Source organism: Bombus fervidus, chromosome 16 (genome assembly GCF_041682495.2).
Source record: "Bombus fervidus isolate BK054 chromosome 16, iyBomFerv1, whole genome shotgun sequence".
Classification (NCBI taxonomy): domain Eukaryota; kingdom Metazoa; phylum Arthropoda; class Insecta; order Hymenoptera; family Apidae; genus Bombus; species Bombus fervidus.
Window position 1 is genome coordinate 1,950,421 of NC_091532.1, and position 23,065 is coordinate 1,973,485.

The following is a 23,065-nucleotide window of genomic DNA, read 5'->3' on the forward strand; positions in this document are numbered from 1 at the left end:
GCCGGCTTAACAGCAATGACTTGGCAACGTCGCATCGTACACCGGAGGATCTATATCCCGAGCTGGCGCAGAGTGGCGTGGCGCGGCACGGCATGGCATGGCACGGTTCGGCGCGGCTCGGTTCCACTCGGTTCGCCTCTCGGCTGCGCTCGGAATCGACCACGTGACTTACTACACGCTACTCGCTATTCGACGGACATCGGGCCGATTTTGCCTGCTTTTTTCTATCCTCTCCCTCTCTCCTCTCCACCTTTTTACACTTCCTCCGAGGTCTCTTTCGCTTCTCTGCTATCACCAGTTTGTATCTAGGAATCTAACCTTATCGATCGTCACCTCGATCGATGCGTTTAGCGAGGCGCATTCGCTGTGTTTCCGCGTTCCGCCGCGCTCCGTCGTACAGTTACATCGCCCGGACGGAACGTAGGCAGATATACATGTACGAACGATGATCGTGACACGGACGACGACGAACAATGACGCGATTAACTATCGCTTCTATTCTAACCCCACGGACTCTAGTCTCGCGGCTCGGACACGACCGCGCCGCTGATGAACGACGTAGTTTTAATTACTCTGACCCGCTCACATAGAGCGTAATGCCTCGCGATAAATACACCGTCGTCGTTGACGATGAATCAGTTATATAGTCGCGAACTATACGCCTACGCTAAAGAGAGCCAAGTTTCTATTTTGCTACATGCGGCTGGCACTACGCGACTCTTTCTCTCTTTATTCTCCGCGAATCGGTCGAGCTCCGTCGGATGGAGAGACGCGGCGGCACGCTTGTCGCCTTCTATCTTATGTTTCGTGTGCCTCTACAATTTCCTCGGCGACGACCTGTGGATACGTCTTGTTTTTCGATACGCTATTGCATCTCGTTTAATACGAGAGAATTGATACGTAGGAGACACGCGAGTGAGGTTGCCTGCCGTGTCGTTTATCCTTCGTTCGGCGAGCCTGAAAGCAAGTCAAGGAATTCGTTCTGGAGGCTGTTATTTTCGAATGTACCGTGTACTTCAGCCTGGCACAGAGAAGAGTTTCTAAGGTCTTATTTACGACCTAATAAAACATATCGTCGGACCCCGATTACGAGCTATGTATTACTTAAAAGTGTCCTTATACAACGCGAAAACGTGTTTCCTCGGAAATTATGGCCCTTAATATTTACATCATAGTACGCGCCTTGTTTAAAACACAAAAGGCACGAGAATCTTATGGAAATCGTATTCAAATCGTATCGCGGAACGATAGATATCGTTAAGAAGCAACTTGATAACTACTTCGTTTTATTCATTCCGTCCTCGCTCCTGTAAGCTCGGAAGCTCTCCGTTCTACATTTTAATGACGTAAAAATTCATCTCTTCCCACTGTATTTCATTGTACCGGTCTTCGAACGAGGAGTTGTTTGCGAGAACGCGAATCCCGAGCAAACTCAATAGAATAAAGGGTACTCGGTGGTTGTTCATTGAACGAGATATATATTTATATATACATATGTATGTATATATAACAAAGTATGTATGTATAACAAAGTTATCGCAATTTTATGAAGGAAGAAATAGGAAAAAAAGGAGGAAAAGTTCGTTTTCACCGATATTACCCGAGTTCGAAACTCAGATTGTGAATCTTTCTTTTCGATACAATAGAATAGCCTCAACGGCTCTGTTACGTGAGAACACATTCAAGTTTCGTGTCATCTGTTTCGAATTAAGTCCATTGGTTGTTATGCAAGTATGTATATATGCGTGCTGTGTATCGATTGCCAGTACAAAGCAAGGGAATATGCATCATTACGCAACTTCTTATCGAACGAGTTGTTTAATAGTGTCTAAAAATGTTACTATCGTTTCCACTGCATACGATAGCAACAGTCTTCATCATCCCCGTGACTCCGTATATTCGTCAACGAGAATATCGGTCTTATAAGCGATTATTCGTCGCTTACGAGTTATTTCTCCTACACGTCTATGTAACCGGAAAATCGTTCCTTATGTCATAAAATGTATAACGTTGAACGAACTGGTTTATTACCTTGGAACTATCTATAACGCTGAAATCGAGCAATTGTATGTATATACGAGCGTAAGTTTGGAATTTCAAATGACCAAGTTCTAACCTAACAACTGACCGACATTTTCCGCGATACCTACTTGTCTCTCCCCCGTTCATATTTGCCGAATAAACTGTGTTTATCTTTATGAAAAGCAACATCTTTCTTATATCGTTCGACCAATAATATCATCGTATAAAAATAAACTATAGTCCGTATATATATTTCAAGAAACATATTTTACGATTAGACGTTAAATTTTATTTTCAATCGAATTTCAATATCTCTTAATTAGTCACGTTTGATTAACTTAATTTAGTTTCGAATTATACTAGTATCAAACAGGCCTGGGCAAGTTTTATCGCGTAAAAATTAAGAATAACAACTTGAGACGATGGATCACATTTTATCTCCTAATTCGTTAATTTATATTTTATAATATCGTATTTGTAACTAATTTATTACTAACTTAAACGTAAGAAAATTAGAAATTTGGAGTATAATATTAAATAACTTGACATGACACACGAGTTGCAATTTTGCTATATTGTTACATTTTATTACTATGCTCCTATACTCGATTGCAAAAAATCAATTTAATGTAGCAATTGTCGATTACTGAATTTCAAACAAAAACGATCGTGAACCATTATAATTTCTATTTTCACAAACGAGCAAAATTCTGTTCATAACGATTTAAATAAATTTACCGCGCAACCAAAATCGAACTATCGAACTTACCAAGCATCGAGCATCTAGCTCACGATAAAAAAAAAAATAAAAAAAAATAGTTGCAAGCCTATTTACGAAATCCTAGACTATCGAAAAATACCACGAGATCGTACGATATAAAACCTACCATTACACGAAAACGAGCTAGTCGCGCCTCTAGCGAAAGTGTTAATATTGATAGAGCTACGAGGAATAACAGACAAACAGCGAGATAGTTTTAGGCAGCGTGTACCTAAGCGTGTATAACGGCAGGGACCTTTTGGGATACGAAGAACAAGAACAAGAAGAAGTAGGTATCTCAGGTAGACGGGCCTCGAGATAGGTTCAGTAGAAACTGGAAGAAGCTGGATGCAAAAGGAGGTTTCCTTTAAAGAAAACAAAATGAGAGAGAAAGGGAAAGAAAACACGAGGAAAAAAGAGAAGAAAAAAAGAGCAGCAGGTGTCGGCACAATTCGAGCCTTCAAAGGGAGAGAGAGAGCTCTTAAATTTTTTAACTCAAACATAACGACGGATGATACACAACATCCCTTTCTTCTTCGCTCATTTTGCGTGAGAAGATTTTGTGTATTTCCGTGCACGCGAACGGGGACACGAAGCTATTTGAAGGATTACACGGGAATATGTTTATGTCGAATATTAAATGACTAATATATGCTCGCGAAAGCATCTCCAATGCAAAAGGACAGCCAAGAACCAAGCAATAACGATGTTATTTCTAGCTAAACTGGGGAAGCCTACACCAAATTATAAATTTCTACAGTGGCTTCATCGTTACGAACAGCTTTTAACGTTATATAAAATATAAGATTAATTATTTTTAGTTATCGCAGAATTGATACAAAAATATATTCTAGAACATTCTATAAATAACAAACAAGGAAAATCTCTGTCTTTGGACACTTTAGTCTACTGCATCCTATACAATAAGATAGATGCTCAACGTGACGCAATAAAAATATTATTTCATATTGTTTTTTTTTCTTTTTTTTTTATTATTTATTCAGATGTACAACTTCAGACCGAATAGAACGCTGAATATCTTTTGGACTGTTCGTTGGTTTTAAGTAACACATGTGAGGAATGCATAAACCATTTTTATTTTGCGATCGGATTCTGTGCGAGACCCTTATGACCTGAGAAACCCTCCTGCCCTCTCTGTTAACCCAATCCCGCTAGATATCATCCTAACACAACTAAAACATTACAAGTATACTTCTCGTTAAATGACCCATATTGAACACCAGCTATCGGCTATCTTTCGTCTACGTCTATTATGTTATCTAAAATTCAATTAGACACAATACGATAAAAAGATAGAATAAATGAATAATCGTCTTTCAATAAAAGAAGAAACTTTTCGTTTTTTAAAAGAGAATATATTTGCCTATTAAAGTTTTCAGCGTATACTAGTTATCGACCAAGCCGAAAAATAATAAAAGAGGAGCCTATGCAAATTTTTAGTGTAACCGGTATCGATATAAAAATCTTACTTTTTTTAATGTTTACATATATAGTTAAAATAATTAACCAATTGAATAAAAAATAATTACCAAATACGGGGGAATCTAAAAAGTTTCGAAATAAACAGAAAACGGCAACATAGAGACGCTAGAGAACATAGAGACATAGAGAGGAAACGTGTATAAAACTTTCGTCCGCGTAATTCTTCGCTTAAGAGGTTAATTGCGCTAAGCAACTACAGTAACAGTTCCATTTACTGTATATCTTAACCGAGTGCAATATATGCAACATGTGCAGATGCTGTATATGCGCGAGACACGCTGCAGCGACGGTATCGAGATAACAAAACGGTGATCTCTGAATCGCCTAAATAAATAAACAATGGCGCATAATGTAAATTGAACGTTGAGCGAGAACAAGTTTCCCGTTCGTTGGATAAACGACGTAAGATTAAAATAAAAAGAAAGAAAAGAAAGAAATCGAAAAAAGACTTACCCTGCATTTTCAGCGGCAGCAATGGACATGTGCCTCCTCTCATCGAGGATGGCTGTGGCGTCAAACTGCCGGGGGAGATCCGTGGTAATGAGTTAAGAGTCACAGTCGAGTGTTCTCTTTTTACACGATGTGCCACCACCACACCACCCCGTTTTTTTTTTTATTTTTTTTTTTTCACCACACCCTCGCACAACCAATAACGCTGATATCACCACCAATAATCAACGAATGCACCACTATTAATCACCACCAAAACACTTTTCCAATTTGTCAAATTCGTGGAATCCCTTCTTTTTTTAACTCGTTTTCGCGGAGAAAATTGCCGCTTCTTCTCCGTCGAGTCCGAAACCACGAATCGAGTACCTAGTGGCTCGCGAGTCCGTAAAAACAACGAACGAAGAAACGTAATAATTCGTTTCACTCTCGGTCACTTCTCGTTTCGTCCCGTGTTGATGAGAACAACGAAAAATCAACGAAGACGAATAGTTTCCTTTCCTCGACCGAAACTCACTGGCCGAACATGCGTTCTTAATCGCATCGTCCTATCGTACGCTTGCTCTTCGTTTACCGACATTCGGCGTCTCTTTGACCCAAGAATCTTGTCACGTCACCAATAACACAAGATCACTGTCGCGAACGCAAAACAAAAATAACCGATATTAAGTACACTTTCTTTTTCTCTGGTCTTCTTGCCACTTTACAACGATATGACTCTCCTTATCGACCGAGCAGCACCGTCACATCGTTTCCTTTTCGCCCTCGAATATCGACTTCACTTTTCGACACGTCGACTTTCTCGTTCGCTCACGTGCACGTCCACATATTCGCAGATTTTCCTTCCATCGTTAACCGCGTATTATCGTACGCGTGATCTATCGACGGAGAATAGAAAACTTGGACGTTCCTGTTTTTTTCCAACTCGACTGTTATCACTGACCAGGAACGGTTCTCTGTCCGCTTTCCTATGCGTGCAATCTCCTATAAATATTCAATAAGCGATTCTCACAAAGACACCAACGAGAGAATATTTCAGGTGCGAACGCCTGAGAATAATTATTTCTTATGGGAATCGTCTTGTCGTGATCGAGCTGTCAAAGATTCTTTCATCCTCCTCGATGAGGTTTCCTCGCACTGCAGCTTTTAGAGATCTTCGTAATCTTTGCCAATCCTGTCAATGGAGAAGAATAATGGTTGAAAAAAGTGGATCGAACGATTTGCTTCGTTATAAATAATAAATGTAAGAAAGATAATTAGTCGGTTTAGCGAGTTCTTGACTTCTTGACTCTTTTCTTTGAAAGCTCTATTTTATCGCCAAAATCAGAAATCTCAATCGCGAGAGTTCAAGAAACTAATATACTTTTTACTATTTCATTAGGAGAGCTTGAAACTTCTGAAATTTCTCCTTACTTTCTGAAAAAAAAAAAAAGAAAAGATTGGAACCAAATAGTCAAAACAGAGAAAAGTCACCAAACTGCGTCATTACCAAAGAAAATTAGCTAAGATATTTTAAAAGAAAATAAAGAGACTTTTGATGCCATGTTTCGATGCAAATTTTACCCAAGATCCTTTGCGTCCAGTAAGTGGTACAAGCAAAGCAGAAAGTGAAACCGATGCAATAAAACATAAATATAGTACTTGTGAAACTCTAACGCCGCAGTACCTCCATAAACTACTCATTTATCATTATCACATTCATTTCAGAATAATTAAGATAATTTAGGTCGTTTATAGATCTCCGAAATATTATAATTACGATATATAACAAAGAATGGTAATTTTGTAATGATCAATTAATAGGTATGAACAATACCTATTAATGAACGTATGTACCACGAAATTTGATAACTATACAGTTAATCTTTTTTATAATTATACGTTGTATGAATCTATTTTACTGTTAAATAGTAAAAACGATCGATCTACATGATAATTTTAATTGAAATATATTTTTTTGTGAAACGAAGAATACTTGTTACTGCATCACAATCTCACGCATCACATGGCGCACTTGACAACGCACTACTAATACAATGGTCTGTATATGCGCATGTCCACACCCCATTCTGCTTCCAAACATATGTAGACCGAGGCACGTTTAGGAAAAGTTGATCGATATTGTCGTCGACGCTTACGTTCTCTACCCACAGGCACTACTTTTTCGCTGGAATTCTTTGGAATGTTTTCTAAGATTCATCAACCGACCTGACAGCTCGAGATAAACGCGAGAAAATGCATTTCTGACAAAGTACATATTTTCTTGTTTAAACGAAAAAATTCATATGAAATTTCTTCGACTATAAATTAATATTCCTTAAAACAATAATTTTTGCAACATTTTATTTGATATATTCACAGTATGATAATTTATTAACGATTTCATGATTTTAAACAACTTTGTTAATGATTAAAGCGAAGCTTATTTGCATTTGAAATTTATTATAAAATTCGTCCATAAATATCTAATTTATCATAATGGTCTCTGTCAGCGACTAATTACTACAGCAGAAACTTTGGAAATCAAATTTAACCCTTTCATAAACAATGAAAACTATTTTCCCCATTAAATAGGGTCATATGTAAGGGTAATATAAAATGTATTTCCATTTCTATTATCACGCATACATATATTATATACGTAAACCGTAGACAATCGTAGAAAATAAAAATTAAATTTTATTAAACCTTGATTTAATAACATATATCCAATATGGCTTCAACAAGAGATAACGCACAAAACTGGTTTACTGAAATAAATATAAGTTCTATTTGATATACTTTCTCGATTAAAATTTTTTATTTTTGATAAAAAATGTAGATTATGTCCATGAAAGGGTTGAAAATCTATAAAGTTAATAACGATAGGAAATGCGAAACGAAAGTACGTTCAACGAAATTACGAAAGAAATGCAAGCGTAAAGCACGTAACTGCCACGTAATTCGCAATTACCCTTACCGATAGTTCTCGATATGACGGAGAGGATATATTTCATCTCACTTGGAATAGAAAGCTTGTCGCGGAGCGCAACCGAAAGCGCGAGGAAATATGTGCGCACCAGACACGGCGCGTACAGCGAAGCGCGACGAACTTGACTCTCAAAGCAGTGGACCGTCCGACAAGTTAATAAAAACGGAACGTACAGACCCCACTTTCTTATTATTGCACGAACAAGGTACACCCGCAATCGTGTCGCACGTACACACTTCTATATTCATGATAAAAATTCACATAACAGCAAGAAAAAAGGCTTCAACAAGAGATAACACACAAAAATTATATTACACTCACTGACCGGTTCGATTGGGATAAAACTTGTTTTGTCCATTGAAGTTTGTCGTTCCAGTTCAAACTTCTCCGTTTGGTTTCACACTGAGTTTCACTGATTAGATCAGATGATATACGTACGAATGAAATTTTTCTTCCCTTTTCAGTTTACCTTTCTGAAAGAAAAAGTTTTCTCTTCCGTTTGCTAAACGTTTTCTTCCACTCTGAAAGTTCACGCAGGTTCCGAGCACAGTTTTCCGTAGAAAAACACAACGGGGCGCCACGAGATGTAGACACTTCTCTCTCGCTCTTTCGTTTGGTTCTTCTTTATTCTATTTCATAGCCTTGTTTTGCACGTGTCGAAAACACGAAATACTTTGCGAGAGTTACAAAAACAAGTCGTTCGAGAAAAATCGATGCTCGAATATATCAACCGGAGAAAGAATTTCGGGCTTCTTACCGTCTCGTGTTTTTCGCCGTAATATCTACGCATAATGTTTTATAAAGGCGAAAGGCTCGTACAAGCCTACATAGACGTATGCAAGTGTGAATTGTCCTCCGTCTATACGTCTTACGCCTCACCCCTTTTCTCTAATACCGTTCTCTTGCTACGCAACATATACATATATATATGTAGATACGCATATATATATATATATATATATTTCCCTTTCTTTCTTATCTCTCCGTTTCCGTTCTTTCTCCTCTGTCTTTTGCGATCTTGCACACTGTTTCCCTTTCCTTCGTTCTCTCTATCAGTTTAGCCGTGTGCACGGCTGTATACGTGTTGTATGTAGTATACCGTGTGCAGCTACGTAGACCATCCGTGTATACGAATACGAGTAGCAGGCGCGCGCGCGCCTGTGTTGCGTTCGTGTGTGCACTTGATTAGCCGTGTGACGTCAGGGCACGATTACATCGCTCGCGATTGTCACTCAAATCGACGAGTAAAACCGCACAAGAATCCAGGCGGGAAAGGTGGTCGAAGACACGCGGACGAACCTCGGACCGCGAAACGACGGACGATCCGTCGCGCAACGGCTAAAGGCGGCGGCGAGCCTTCGCGCAAACCACCCGCGGTATTCGTGAAACGACTGACTCCATGCAACGATTGCAGTCGTACAGTACAGAGAGACGGGAGGTGTTCCGCTAGATGGCACCACCGTTTATCGCAAGGGGGCTCCGGCGGCCGTACATATTACGCTCCGCAACTCATCGAGCACTGTCGAATTCTAACGATAACCCCCGATCCAACCCGAATACTTACGGTCGCGCGCGAACGATTCAATATCAAGTGCACGACCCTCTCCGTTCTGACAAGCACATGGAACGAACGCCACCAATAATGATACATGTTTATCAATTTTATCTATACATTTATTCGTTTATCATATGATAGAATCGTCTTTATAGTCCATATTTCCTTAGATTTACTTTTAAGAATGTTTATCCGTATGACATTATGTTGTTATATAAAATATAAAATAAAATTTCATGCGTAATGTATTTACTATTGATATATTCATGTAGTATAAAATAAAACCTTTGTTTATATTAATATTACTCTTTAACACCTACACAGTGCAAAATTTACGATCCAGTTAACAAAACTGCACATTGTTTTTAAATATCAAGCCGTATCTTTAATGTTAAAATATCAACAATATAAGCGAGAGGATTACATAGATCAGTTTATTAACATTAGAAATATACTTGTACACTTTGTATATAGTTGCAACTTAATTATTAATAAATTAGAAAACAGTTATAAAAGATATGATATCGGGTACTTTTGAAAATTGCATTTTATAAATCAATTAAGATCTTCAAGGTTCTTTTATCTACCAAATACTATTTTCTTCTGACAATTATTAATAAAATAAATATTTTTATAGTACCACATTTTTATTATTCGTGTGTTGATGCAGAAAATTTAAAAAGTCTAGGATTTTTATTATTTTTATTAATCATTTACTTTTTCTCCTTTATTCATATATGTCAATAAAAATGGTAAAATGTCAGGATGTTTTTCTTTTACTAATTGTTCTAAACTCTGTATGTTGCTATTCAATAATGATAGATCAGTGCATGGTATTAGTAGTTTGCAAACAGGTGTGGAACGTGCCGTGAGTGCTCTATGCAAAGCGGTATAGCCATCGACGTCTTTTAAATTAGGGTTTGCATCAAATCTCAACAATAGTTCAACGATCTCAGAGTGACTCTGCATAGCTGCTCTATGCAAAGCAGTAGCATGTCCACAACGTGTCTGTGCATTCACTGCTGCACCATTTTCTAATAAAATATTACAAATTTTATAGTGTCCATTTCGAGCTGCGTAATGTAACGCTGTATATCCCGCAGAATCTTCTGCATCTGGTGAAACACCTTTTTTCAGTAATATCTTTACACGATCCAAGTCATTATACTGTGCTGAAAATGGCATAAATATTATTAACGATATTAAAAAAAAAAATAAAATAAAATAATACAATAAAAATAAAATAAATTTGATTATTTACCGGCGTACCATATACCACGTTCAAATTCCATTTCCATAAGAGACTGACTAACTCCGATATTATTACTTATACTGCAGCATGTATTATGATCGTTACAGTTATGACTGTGCTCCATGTTTGTGATAGGTACGCTTAATTAGCGTCTCGATAATTTACCTATCATGTCATTAAAAAGGAAAAAGAATAAAAATTGTACTGAAATATTTTTTGGTGATACAAATAAGTATTATGTCATATATATATGAAAATAAATTTTAATATTTCGTAAATTATAAATGGTTGTGAAGAAGTACATAGAGAAATAGTTTTAAGTCATACTAATCATATATTCTTCAATGAATTTTCATTCACAATATGCAAAAATGTATTTCACATAGTTCACATATATGTAATTTATATGTACATATATCGAATTCGTATATGAAAATAAGGCGCGGCATACAAAATCGACCTCTATATATATATTATAATATTATGTTTCAATTATTTTGTAATAGAGTACTTCGACAATTGCTACTCATTTTCTTTTCGTTTTGGAGCATGATGCTGTGCTAAGAAATATTGCCTTATCGTTTCATAAATGAATTCAATAAATACCGAGTACAGTGCAAATTCTTTTGCAGCATTACATAATATTAACGCTAGTTTTGATTCCGTGTACTGTATCATAGCGTTATAGATATACACAAAAATATAACAACACAATTTTATTAAAAATTATATTGCGGATAATATAAAATAGAAAAACAATAGAAAAATTGTCCCTCTATTGCACGAAATGTCTTAATATTGATACTGCATGAATTAAAAATAACGAATAAGATAAGCGTTGGTATTGTTATCATTTTTGCAACTTCTCACAATTTTATGCGTAAATATATCTAATTTTTATGGTAAGTAATAAAATAATTGTTCCAAAAAAATATTGCTCTAATCGGCAAAATATAGAAATTGGAAATTTGATTTCGTACAGTCTTATTAGTGTCATAATTTTTATCGTAAATTCATATTAAAACAAATTGAAGACATTTTGCGTTTAATTCGATTCAAAGTTGCAAAAATTATATATAGATTTATGTATAAAACGATGTACGATTGTAGTTTTAACCTATTAAATGCCTTTTACGAATGTAATGTACGAAACTTGCTAAAATTCCTCGTGAAAATCTATTGGTACAAATATGTTCGATACAAAATATACATCCTTAAAGCAAGTTAAAAAATATTGATCAAAATTTTATAACGAAAGTGAACACACCACCTCTTATATCTACGTGTGTTCCTTGTATACAAACTTTTTATATAATTAAATAATACTTCATTCATACTGGTTTCTTAATTGGCGTGCACATTATTAAACATGCACGCATACTTTAAATACATAAGTAGTATTTTTTTCTTATAAATCGTAGTCCTGAGAATAATTGTTGATTTTACAATTCCCTTTGCAGTGTCCAAAGTATTTCAGCTTCTCCTGTGCTACAGATAACTCGATATCCTAATTCTGCCAGGGCGTTAATGATGGAAAAAGGTGGTCCTGCAATAAATTTTATTGCACAAATTAAGAAAAATATTCTATGATTTACAAATATACGATGCAATAAGACATACCAATCCTGAATTTCTATAAAATATTTCAATATAACATCTTATCTTCGACAATAATACATCAATGTTATTTGTAAATTTAATGTATAACATTTTACAGATATAATGTTTTTTTAACGGAAACCCAAAGCAGTTCCAATTACTAAATATATAGCTAATATGGCAAACAAGGATATCTAAATTATAAATCTATTTTTACCAACGTATCACTATTTTTATTATTAACTTGCATAGATATATAAAATGTAGGTATAATTAAAAAATTAAATATAGCATTTATTTTAACCGAGGCAATTTTCACGTATACTGCTACAAAAAGACAGAGTGAGAAATATTTTCGGTAAAAAGTTTAATTAAAAGCGTAAAAATACAGTTATTCTGTAAAAAAAATTTTTTGAAAATGGTTGATGGTAACCTTTGATCATAGTGCCGTTGACCACATCTGATCCAGAGTTTGGAAAACGCTTTGAAAGAGCCAAAATTTCATCCGAATTTAAACCGAAGACAACGCAATCATTCGCAAACGGCGAGGCTTTTACGCCAACGTAATAGTAATTCTCATCATCATTCATTTCATTGGCTAATTTTCCGACACTTGTATTCACTGATTGCGACATTGTTGAGCTAAAGAGGATTGTTAAACTTCGTTGTCTTTTACTGTCAAAAGAAAAATGTTGCTTCTAGAATGCTGTTGGGAAAAATATAAACATATTTTGTAACTCCCTCATTTTCTCTTTTAAGAGAAAATCCTATTATTTAACTACTATGTCTTATATAATATAAATAATATTATATACAATGCAAGTACATCTAATTTTATAAGCAAAAAGAAACAATATTTTTATCTTGGCAAAAATATATCTACTTTTACATTTTTCTACTACTCATTTATGCTAAATTGAGACAATGAAAAAAACTAATTTTTTCTAGAAATATCGATAAAAATGTTTTATTTCAAATTTGTTTAAATAATATTAATCAGTATGTTGTAATAAAGTAATATTGAATTTAAATAAATAAAAACATAGAAATAAATTATTTAATAAAAAATGTAATATACCAGAGGAAAAAACAAGTTATTATATATATGTAATTTATAGTAATTAAAATTTAAATTACAAAATCTGAATAGTTATGCTCAAATGTATTTGGAATTAACAATGTTTATATTTTTTAAATATATACTCAATAACTCTTTATAATGCTATTTGTGAGTTTCCACATTTTGTTGGAATTAAATATTCTGTTTAATATATTGCTTGAAAATATTATATAAAATATATACAAAATACTTCTTTCTACAAATATAAAAAGGAATTATATTTCATTCTAAATGGATAATATATTATTTTACATTCTCTTTATCATCTACTCATATTTGATTAAGAATAATCTTGAGTATTAAAACGTTTTAGATTATTATGCAAGAATATAATGGTATTATTCGTTATCAATAGGTAAAATTCATTATTTACAATTAGACTATATGTCAAACTGTCTTTATTCTACTCTGTTCAGTCAAATGTCTTTCCTGTTCTTCTTTAAGTTGCATCATACGAGTTTCATGAGCCCAACGAACTTCAGTTTGAAGTTTATCTCTCTCATATTCCCATTGAAATCTTTCCAGTTCCAAGGCTTTACGCTGTACTTCTAATTCTGCAGCTCTTCTTAAGGCATGTCTTTCTAATAACTGTTCTTGATATATTTTATTTTGTAAGGATAAACAATCTGATGTTTGTACAGAAGAAACAGCTGATATTCCTCTAGGATTATATGACTATCTTTGGTGAACTGAACTTGATCGTTCTTGAGATCCAGCTACGCAAAATTTTTAAAAACATTTAAAAAATCTGTTCTAGATAATTATTTGAGAAATAGTTGCATAATTTTATCCAATCTAATAATAACTCCAAAATAAGATTATAGCTTAAGTGTTTCATAAATATCCTTTTTCTTCAAATTACCAGCTGCAATTGTTTTTGTATCATTTTCACTTGTTTCCCAATTCCTACTAACTAATCTTGTATCTGTATCATGATTTTTAACCACATTATCCTGATTTACCCAATTTTGTTCATTATTATGCATTACTAAATCCATATTTTGCTGTATTGCATTAGATGTATCAACTAAATATGACTGATTCTTATAATTCCAATCATCTAAATCTTCTAACTCTGTATCTGTAATGTTCTGATCTGCCGAAGATTCTTGTTTTGGCCATCCATCGTTCATTTTATTGTCAAGATTATTAGCTTTATGCCTCTTGTTATGAGCTACTTGTATAAATTGTTGTCTGACATCTTCTGGACACTTTGGACATTTTTCCATATGTCGTTCCATACGAGTAGCATTTTGAATGTATGATTGATTACAAAACTTACAAAATGCAATCACTTGAGATCCTAACATTTTCTTATTATAATAGTTCCACACAATTCCTCGTTTTTTAACCATTGTTTCTTTTTTAAGTTTTACAACATACTTCTTCTTTAACTACATATGTTTTATTTATTTTATATTTATAAAATTTTTAGTTTTCAACATAAATAGTTAATTGTGGTTTAATGTAATAAAAATATAAAATTTTTGTATAAAACATCATTTATATATTATTTTATTAATTTCCTTTTATACGGAATCAAAACTAAAATACATAATGTTCGCATAAGGAAATAAGTGTAAAAATTAAAGATGAAAATATTGATTTACAACATAGTTAAATATTATATACAAAAGTATACTATTAGCACAGCATCAAAAGTTTAAAATTAAGATTCTAACAATTTTATAAAATTTACAAAATATAGTGCTTGTTTAAAAAATTAGTAGATGTACACATTGTTCTTTCTAATATCCAGGTAGGTACTATACATATAAATTACTAAGATTATACACCTTTTAAATATCATGGAAGCAATTAAATGTAATTTTTCAAAACCATTTTAAATGTTATTAATCATTTAACGAAGAAAATTATATACAACAAAACTTCCACACACACACAATAAAAATCAATAGAAATTCGTAATGTCGATGAAAGTTATTAGCTGATGCAAGAGCGAAAGTTTTAAGCGAATGTCACATTAAATGACGAACAATATATACCACTGCTAGATAAAATATCTACAACATATCTGATACTATACCTAGTATCAAATTTAAACGTCAGCCACTACTACACATAACCTTCGTAAGAACAGTACTTGTGTTTGCTGCCATCCTTATAAGAATATAAGCAGTAGTAACGAATATCTTGAATCTTATATTTTTCTCTCTTTTTCTTTTGTTATGATTTATATATATGAAATATATATAAAAAATTTCATATAATTTAATTAAACACAATAATTCTATAATCAGACTTACACAAAATATCTTCTACAGACAAAATATTGAAACATTTTGAAAGTAAAAAATCTAACAGGAAAGTTCGAAAATAAATACACAAATTAGTAATCAAGTGTAATCCGTACAAACTTTTTAATACATTACATTTATGTTTAATTACATATTTTTCTAACGGGACTAGAAACGTTGTATATAAGAAAATTCTATTATAATATTTCATCTATAAAAAAATTATGAAATATTCACTGTAATATATCATAAGTATTGTTACGATATTATTCTTTACATACATATATATTTGATAACTTTCTTTCCTCTTGCATTTATAGCTTATGTAATAAACCAAACTTATGTAAAAATAAAAATTATAAAGTCATATAATTTTTTAATTACGCTTTATATTTTTAATTTTTATCTTGAAAGATAAAAATACTGTTTCTTAGAATAATAAGAAGTGTTAAATTTTTTAATGCAAGTAAACTGTAAATGTTTGTTATCACATAATTATTAGTAAAAATAAATCAATTACTACAAAATCATACCTGTCTTAATAACAGGTTCAGGTTCAGGTTCAGAAAAATCTTTTCTCATAGTCCACATGTACTCATTATAATCTTGTTTAACACTTGTACTTGAAGATGCTACGACTTTGTAACCAAGAACTTCTAAAGCAGTTAATATTACACAAGGATGTTGCAAATACACTATTGTCGAATCATCACAATATCCCCCAGAGGCAAAACGACTCAGTTGTTCTATATCTGATGCTATAACATACGTGAACAATATCTTTCGTTTTCAACGTAATTTTGTTCTAATTTTTACGTAAATTACATTTAAAAACTAAGAATTATAAAAATCACACGTTCTCAATCATACGAACTCAGCTGAAAGGTAATATAATTAATCTTACTTGCGGTCTATCTACGCGATAATTATTATCAATTTATCGCGAAGTAGTGTTGATAGGGGTATCGTTTTACTCAAAATTATGGAATATCAATTTCACTTATAAATAACATCATAATTTACTTGAAGCAATATAAATAAAAACTTCATTTTTGTTTCCAAATTTTTCAAATTAAAACAAAACAATTTGAAGTAAACCAATACGTTTCTATAAACTGTGTAATCAATGTATTAATACTTTTACATTCTATCAATCACTTCATATGACACATCTTCCTTTACTCAGATTTCAATAAACATACTGGTATAAATGATAATTAGTTAATTAAGGAATTAATTTACTAATATATGTATTGAGGAAGAAATAATGTCTTAATATATAAATGTATTTTTTTATTGTGACACTTTATATTTGAATATTATATCTTTCATTTTTTAGAATATTTTTATTTAACTTTTTTCTCAAATATGGTATGATTTTTATATTATCATAACTTGAATAATACTAATTTTACAAAAAAAAGATTATTATTACTATATAACGATATAACTGTGTATTTCATAAAAAAGAACATATATTTAGTCTATAAAACATAGTAGACATTAGAAATTTTGTAGAAGAGAATAAAATATTTAATATACAATTATAACAAACATAAGGTAGAGGAAGAAGAAGAAGAAAAAAAGAGAAGGAGACAAAGATACAAATACTTAACTTTCATTTTTATAAGAAATCAATGGATATGTAAATCCATTAACAACTTATTTTATTTTTAAATATATGATATTTCACTTTCTAAAATATTACCTTTTCAAATATAAATGAAAACATATTATCATGAAATAAAACAAAAATACGTGATGTATATAAGTGTGCTCATATATTCTGTTAATAGAACATGCTACACATGTATTATAAGAAGCAAAAACTGCATATAGAAAATATCAACTAAGTAGCAACAAAATAACATTTATTTTATAAATTACCATTACATAAATAAATTAAATATAATTATATTAAATGTTTAAGCTCTAAAATAAAAGATAGTACCTTTAAGACCTGATACTAAAACTCTCCATGGGTATCTATGACCATACGATGCAAGATTACCACGTACTAAAATGTATGGCATCTGTAATGTTATTCTAAAACAAATTTTATTTCATAAATATTTAAACTACATATATATACTTAATATTTCATAACAACAATTATTGGATGTAATAATGCATTTTTAGTGAATGCATATGGCATATACTGAAATTCCAAAAATATATAACACAATGTTTACATATATATGTTACATATAATTACCTTATAACAAAAGACAGAAGTCAATCATCTTTTAATAACTAAAACTGTACTAACTTATATTTTTAACGTTTATAATTGAGATTTTAAAACATGTTAAATTGATGTGCAGGCTACGTAAAAGAAAATACTTGTGATTAATCTTATAGAAATTTAATAAACAAATATTTTTTGTTTACATTTAGAAAAAGATCTTTATTATTATTTCTCAGAATTTCAATGTACCATCTTTTGATACATAATGCATAATGCACAAATAGCGCAAGAAGGACTTATTATATATTTCTTATGTATACATACATATTTATAATATATATAATAAATGAACAACAAAACGAATCTAAATATAATAAATTCCTGATAAGTATTATTGACAAGCGCTTATTATGATATCTTATTATTAATTATTATTCGTCAATCTTTTATTTTAGAATTATTGTTAAATAAATCTTACTAAGTTAGAAGCTCTCACCTGTTAACATATACGGAATTTAATTCACCGATACTACTCTTAACCAAAAATATTCTTATATTTTATTAGTAATTATTAAGAGTAACGAAGCAAACAGACAAACTGATGTATTAAGCACTGTTAAGATTTTTAGACTTGCAAAGTATTTTACACGGAATTATTTTAAACATAAGTCTCAATCATCAAACAATAGGTACATAACACAACATTTGCAAGTTACGAAAGTGCGCATATTCTAACTACAGCCTACAACTAGTATTAACATATTTACATTACAAATCCCAATACTGTTCAAACGACTAACGTTTGGGTGGTTTCTCAATTAGGCTCATTCGCATTATTTATTATGTATTTAAATGCATTAAAATTTTTACGATAGTTGGATAGTACTTCATACTTAAACAAAAATTTTTCGATAATCCTTTTGATTTGCTAATTTTGGTTTCTGTGTTTCATGTTCTCAAAAAAATATTTTTTACTTTTAGAATTTATATGAATTTATTAACTTATCAATCAATTAACATAATTTATGATTAAAACAAATGAAATAACTAAATGCAGTAACTAACAATGTGTTACTTATATGAAAATTATATTTTAATTTTTACATTTAATGTAATTTGTATAAAATTGTACCAAGAACTTACAAATATATCAAACTTAAATAAAAGGATGATTAAATATTTTAAATAATGCTGTTATATATATGTACTTCAATACAATAGTTATTGTAACAATAATTTTTGTATTATATCAAAACTATCTTTGACAAATATTATATGCCCAATTAGGGTTATGATCTCAAAAATTGGGATTTTAATTTTTAAATGTTACTATATTCTGTTATTAAAATATATAGATATTTATTATTTGTTTAGTAAAACTAAATGATGTTGAGATAGAGCAAAAAACCAATCAATATCTTTGTTTCAAAAGAACTGGTATGCGGTTGGTTTATATACATAGTTTTAATAGGAGTAATAGGAGTATTATGCTTCTATATTTGGCACATAGAACTCATGTTAATATGAAATTCTAAAACATTGTTTTACAGAATAAGAAGAATATTTTGATTAATAGTGCTATGGCATTTTGAAATACACTAGAATTTGTATGCACGCATATATATGTATAGAATTACTGCCATAATGGTCAAATGATATCTATCTTTATTCATCTTTCTATGGTTTAGCAAAATTATATATTCGGAAACATTACAGTTACAACTAGAGATATTACTTATATTCGTCGTAATAGTTAAATAACACTATTAAAATTAAAGTTGCAACGAACGAGTTTAGGTTAATAACTAGAATTGTTAAAAAATAGTGACAGGTGGTTTGACGTTTATTCGCCGCCATCGTTATTAGCGACAGTGATCTGCCATATTGCGCGTGATATAAAGAATCGTAATTTATAATACATTTACGGTGTTACGGTTGTTATCTGTACATCTAGTTCGAGAATTTATTGTTTATGTAGTAATAACATTTTAACGAAATCCTTGTAATTCAGTTTGTGGGAAAACATTCCACAGTAGTGAACTACAAAACGGTGAGTAGACAATGCATTGTTGACATCAGAAACTTTTTTTAGTGAACAGTTGTCATCAGGAAATTGAGTTTTTATTGCTTATATTTATAAATTCAGAACTGGTATTATCATATTTTTTTATTTGACAATTTTTAATTTTTGCAACATTTTCAACCAATAATGATAATTATCATTTAAGCAATTATGTACTACTTTATCATTAATGTTTTGTTGAAAAACACCAGAATAAACATGTAAAAATCATTATTGTCTTTACATCATATTTTATTTTTATACAAGTATCAACAAAATGATATTTTACTAGAATAATTATATTTAATATAGTATTACTTAACATATGTAATATTTTCATACATTTATTTGTCACCAATTAAATATTTATTAGCAGTATATAATCATAATAAAATTGTTTTAATAAAATATAATAATTTATAGTTTGTTATAATGTTTTTTTTAAGCATAGGTTTTTGTTAAACATATTGATAACATATTGACAACTGTGTCAACTATGGTATAATGTACATAGTCGTGTTTATCATATATATATATAGTAACATCATTTGTTGTAATTTGTATTATATTCTTATTTATGTGTTTTGTTATCATACATTCTTGCTATGCCAGATGTTCAATAAACTTCATTGCGGATCTGATATTTGTCATACTTTAATATCTCTGTGTAAATAAATTAATAAATAAAATATATTTCATATAAATTAATACAAAAATCAAAAGTTTGTAAATTATATATTTACAGATAAAAAATGTCAACTGGACCATATAATTACTCTTATATCTTCAAATATATTATTATAGGAGATATGGGAGTAGGAAAATCATGTTTATTGCATCAATTTACAGAAAAAAAATGTAAGTTAAAAAAACAAATAAGATAGCAAAAACAAGTCTTTATAAACAATTTAGATTTGGGTATGCACATTTGTAATTTCTCTAACAAATTAATTATATAGTTCTAGTGTACTTAGAATAAATTTTTTAATTTAAAAGCTTTTTATATTCATATCATCATATATAAAATGATATAGAAAATTTTCCTCTACTGTAGTTATGGCAGACTGTCCACATACTATTGGAGTTGAATTTGGGACAAGAATCATTGAAGTTGCAGGACAAAAAATAAAATTACAAATATGGGACACTGCTGGTCAAGAACGTTTTAGGGCAGTTACTAGGTATATGCTTTTATAATGATCAAATTGTAACATTTTTAATAAAAAGGCTATATAATATATACATATGTGTACATTATAGATCTTATTACCGAGGTGCAGCTGGAGCATTAATGGTCTATGATATAACTCGTCGTTCAACTTATAATCATCTTAGCAGCTGGCTTACAGATACAAGGAATTTAACAAATCCAAGCACTGTATGCAAAATATGATATTTTACATAATGGTATTTACGTCTGTAAAGTGTAACTACATTGATGCAGAACTGTTGAATGATGTATTTCTCATACTCTATAAATAACAGGTTTATATTATACATATAACAAACAATTTTACATATTATATTTATAGGTTATATTTTTAATTGGAAATAAAAGTGACTTGGAAGGTCAACGAGATGTTACTTATGAGGAAGCAAAACAATTTGCTGATGAAAATGGTCTTATGTTTGTAGAAGCTAGTGCAAAAACGTAAGTCAATAATTAGGTAATTAGTTTGAGCACAAGAGCATTAAATTTAAATTATGTAGTTAAAGTATAAATACATACACGAATTATATAATTAGGAAATATTTAAATTTATGACTTTTTTATCAGAGGGCACAATGTTGAAGAGGCTTTTTTGGAAACAGCAAAAAAGATATTCCAGAGTATACAAGATGGCCGGTCAGTAAATTCGATTTTTTTTTTTTTTTTTTGCCTAACACATATTGCTGAAATAACGTGGTTGATCATATTTCGTACTTTTGAAAATTTTCATATTATAATTTATTTGTATATAGTTTGGACTTGAATGCTGCCGAATCTGGAGTTCAACATAATCCGAGTCAACCAGGTCGTACTAATCTTCAAGGTGTATCTAATGAACAACAGGGTGGAAAGGATTCCTGCTCTTGTTAGGTCTTTATTTGTTTGTATATAGAAACATGAATTCATCGGTACTATTGATGCATATATGATTTGTACTAAGTATAGTAAGCAAATAGTCTCCTGTCTTTATCCCTTTACCTTTGACATGTCAAATCTATTCCATGAAAAGAATATCACTTTTTTCTAGTTAGACTTAATTTTCAGAAATGAAGTACAGATCCATGATTTAGTCTACATATGCATATAAATTGTACTGATAACAATGATTCTGTATTAACACTGAAATTGATATTTCAGTGTTAAAGCTTTTCTATGGTTATTGTAATTTGCATATATGCAAATATTATTGCATAGGTCGTATACTTTATTGCGTAAAAAATTTAATATTAGACAATATGTTGTATTCACAAACCTTATAGTACATTGTGTACAAGGTGCATTGTACGAAACATTTACTTAATCACAAGAAAATATGATAAATATGAATGTGACACAGCCAAATATTTACCATTGTAAATTAAATATGTGTAACAAGATTAAGCACGTTTGATCGTGTTTGTTATCTAATTTGCAGTTTGAAAGCTATTGTACTATAAGCTTAAGTGCAAAAGATTGTTGGTAACACATCTAAACTTCTCAACAGCATCAAAGAGTTGTCACAAAATGGCATAATGAAATAGAATTAATGTCAACTCTAGTGTTCCATATAACTACAACCCCATTTTCATATCATACAAAGCATATAAACTGCTAATGTGAAGTTAAATATAACTTTTATTTTCTGCTTGAAAAACATTTTAATTTCCAAGTGTTTTGGAATGTTCCATGTTTCCAATTTGATAACAAGAAAATTTATATTGTTATGATTACTATTATTTCAAAGATTTTAAACAATTAGTGTTTTCAAAAGGGTAGATTTTTTAATATTCTATTACATTATATCAATCAATATCGTTTCCTGCTAAAATGAAGTAATGTACAGTTGATATGTATCTTAAATTTTTATCCACATTTCATGTTTTGTTAATTTTTAAGAAAGGTTTAGCAGACATGTTATCTGAAAAATTTATTATTTTTCGTACTTTAATTGACAGCTGTATTGTACCTAGCAATAGCCTTAACATATTTTTCAAAATCAATTTTACATACCAATCCCGACTGAAATGAAATTAAAAAATTAGTTTAAAAGGAATTAAATATTATATGTTGTTTTTTATTTAATGTATAGCAAAACAATTATATTGCAGTTATATTGGCAATTATATTAAAAAATATAAA

General features: G+C 30.9%; 5 protein-coding genes across 13 annotated transcripts in view; 1 reads left to right on the forward strand and 4 right to left on the reverse strand.

Annotated features, from left to right (window-relative positions):
* Positions 1-9,159, reverse strand: part of LOC139995858 (uncharacterized) — a 128,491-nt gene extending 119,332 nt beyond the window's left edge. For 2 of the 7 annotated variants that reach the window (XM_072019751.1, XM_072019750.1), the window contains exons 1-2: positions 7,692-9,159; positions 4,739-5,906 (exon numbers count right to left, since the gene is read on the reverse strand). In XM_072019751.1, the coding sequence (XP_071875852.1) occupies positions 4,739-4,767 (29 nt within the window). In that variant the 5' untranslated portion in view covers positions 4,768-5,906; positions 7,692-9,159. The remainder of the gene's footprint in view (positions 1-4,738; positions 5,907-7,691) is intronic. The other 5 variants (XM_072019749.1, XM_072019744.1, XM_072019748.1 and 2 more) reach the window with 4 other exon arrangements.
* Positions 9,160-9,678: 519 nt separating this feature from the next.
* LOC139995908 (uncharacterized) lies at positions 9,679-10,662 on the reverse strand. The gene is made up of 2 exons (XM_072019850.1): positions 10,520-10,662; positions 9,679-10,430 (listed from the first exon to the last, which is right to left on the reverse strand). Exons 1-2 carry the CDS (start codon positions 10,632-10,634, stop codon positions 9,964-9,966), a joined length of 582 nt encoding a protein of 193 aa, XP_071875951.1. The 5' UTR covers positions 10,635-10,662; the 3' UTR covers positions 9,679-9,963.
* Positions 10,537-18,213, reverse strand: LOC139995913 (uncharacterized). 3 transcript variants are annotated; one of them, XM_072019859.1, is made up of 4 exons: positions 18,172-18,213; positions 17,439-17,533; positions 16,021-16,245; positions 10,537-10,675 (listed from the first exon to the last, which is right to left on the reverse strand). In XM_072019859.1, exons 2-4 carry the CDS (start codon positions 17,518-17,520, stop codon positions 10,656-10,658), a joined length of 327 nt encoding a protein of 108 aa, XP_071875960.1. In that variant the 5' UTR covers positions 17,521-17,533; positions 18,172-18,213; the 3' UTR covers positions 10,537-10,655. The 3 variants fall into 3 exon arrangements, with proteins under 3 accessions (XP_071875960.1, XP_071875959.1, XP_071875961.1); XM_072019858.1 differs by lacking the exon at positions 10,537-10,675 and adding an exon at positions 12,618-12,784; XM_072019860.1 differs by lacking the exon at positions 10,537-10,675 and adding an exon at positions 12,673-12,815.
* On the reverse strand, positions 13,763-15,019 carry LOC139995910 (uncharacterized). The gene is made up of 2 exons (XM_072019855.1): positions 14,092-15,019; positions 13,763-13,945 (listed from the first exon to the last, which is right to left on the reverse strand). The coding sequence occupies exons 1-2, from the start codon at positions 14,582-14,584 to the stop codon at positions 13,905-13,907; spliced, it is 534 nt and encodes a 177-aa protein (XP_071875956.1). The 5' UTR covers positions 14,585-15,019; the 3' UTR covers positions 13,763-13,904.
* A 1,123-nt stretch (positions 18,214-19,336) lies between the features above and the next one.
* Positions 19,337-22,580, forward strand: Rab14 (RAS oncogene family member Rab14). Its single transcript, XM_072019848.1, has 7 exons — positions 19,337-19,725; positions 20,483-20,595; positions 20,792-20,918; positions 20,998-21,115; positions 21,270-21,388; positions 21,515-21,583; positions 21,700-22,580. The coding sequence occupies exons 2-7, from the start codon at positions 20,490-20,492 to the stop codon at positions 21,815-21,817; spliced, it is 657 nt and encodes a 218-aa protein (XP_071875949.1). The 5' UTR covers positions 19,337-19,725; positions 20,483-20,489; the 3' UTR covers positions 21,818-22,580.
* The last annotated feature ends 485 nt before the right edge of the window (positions 22,581-23,065 follow it).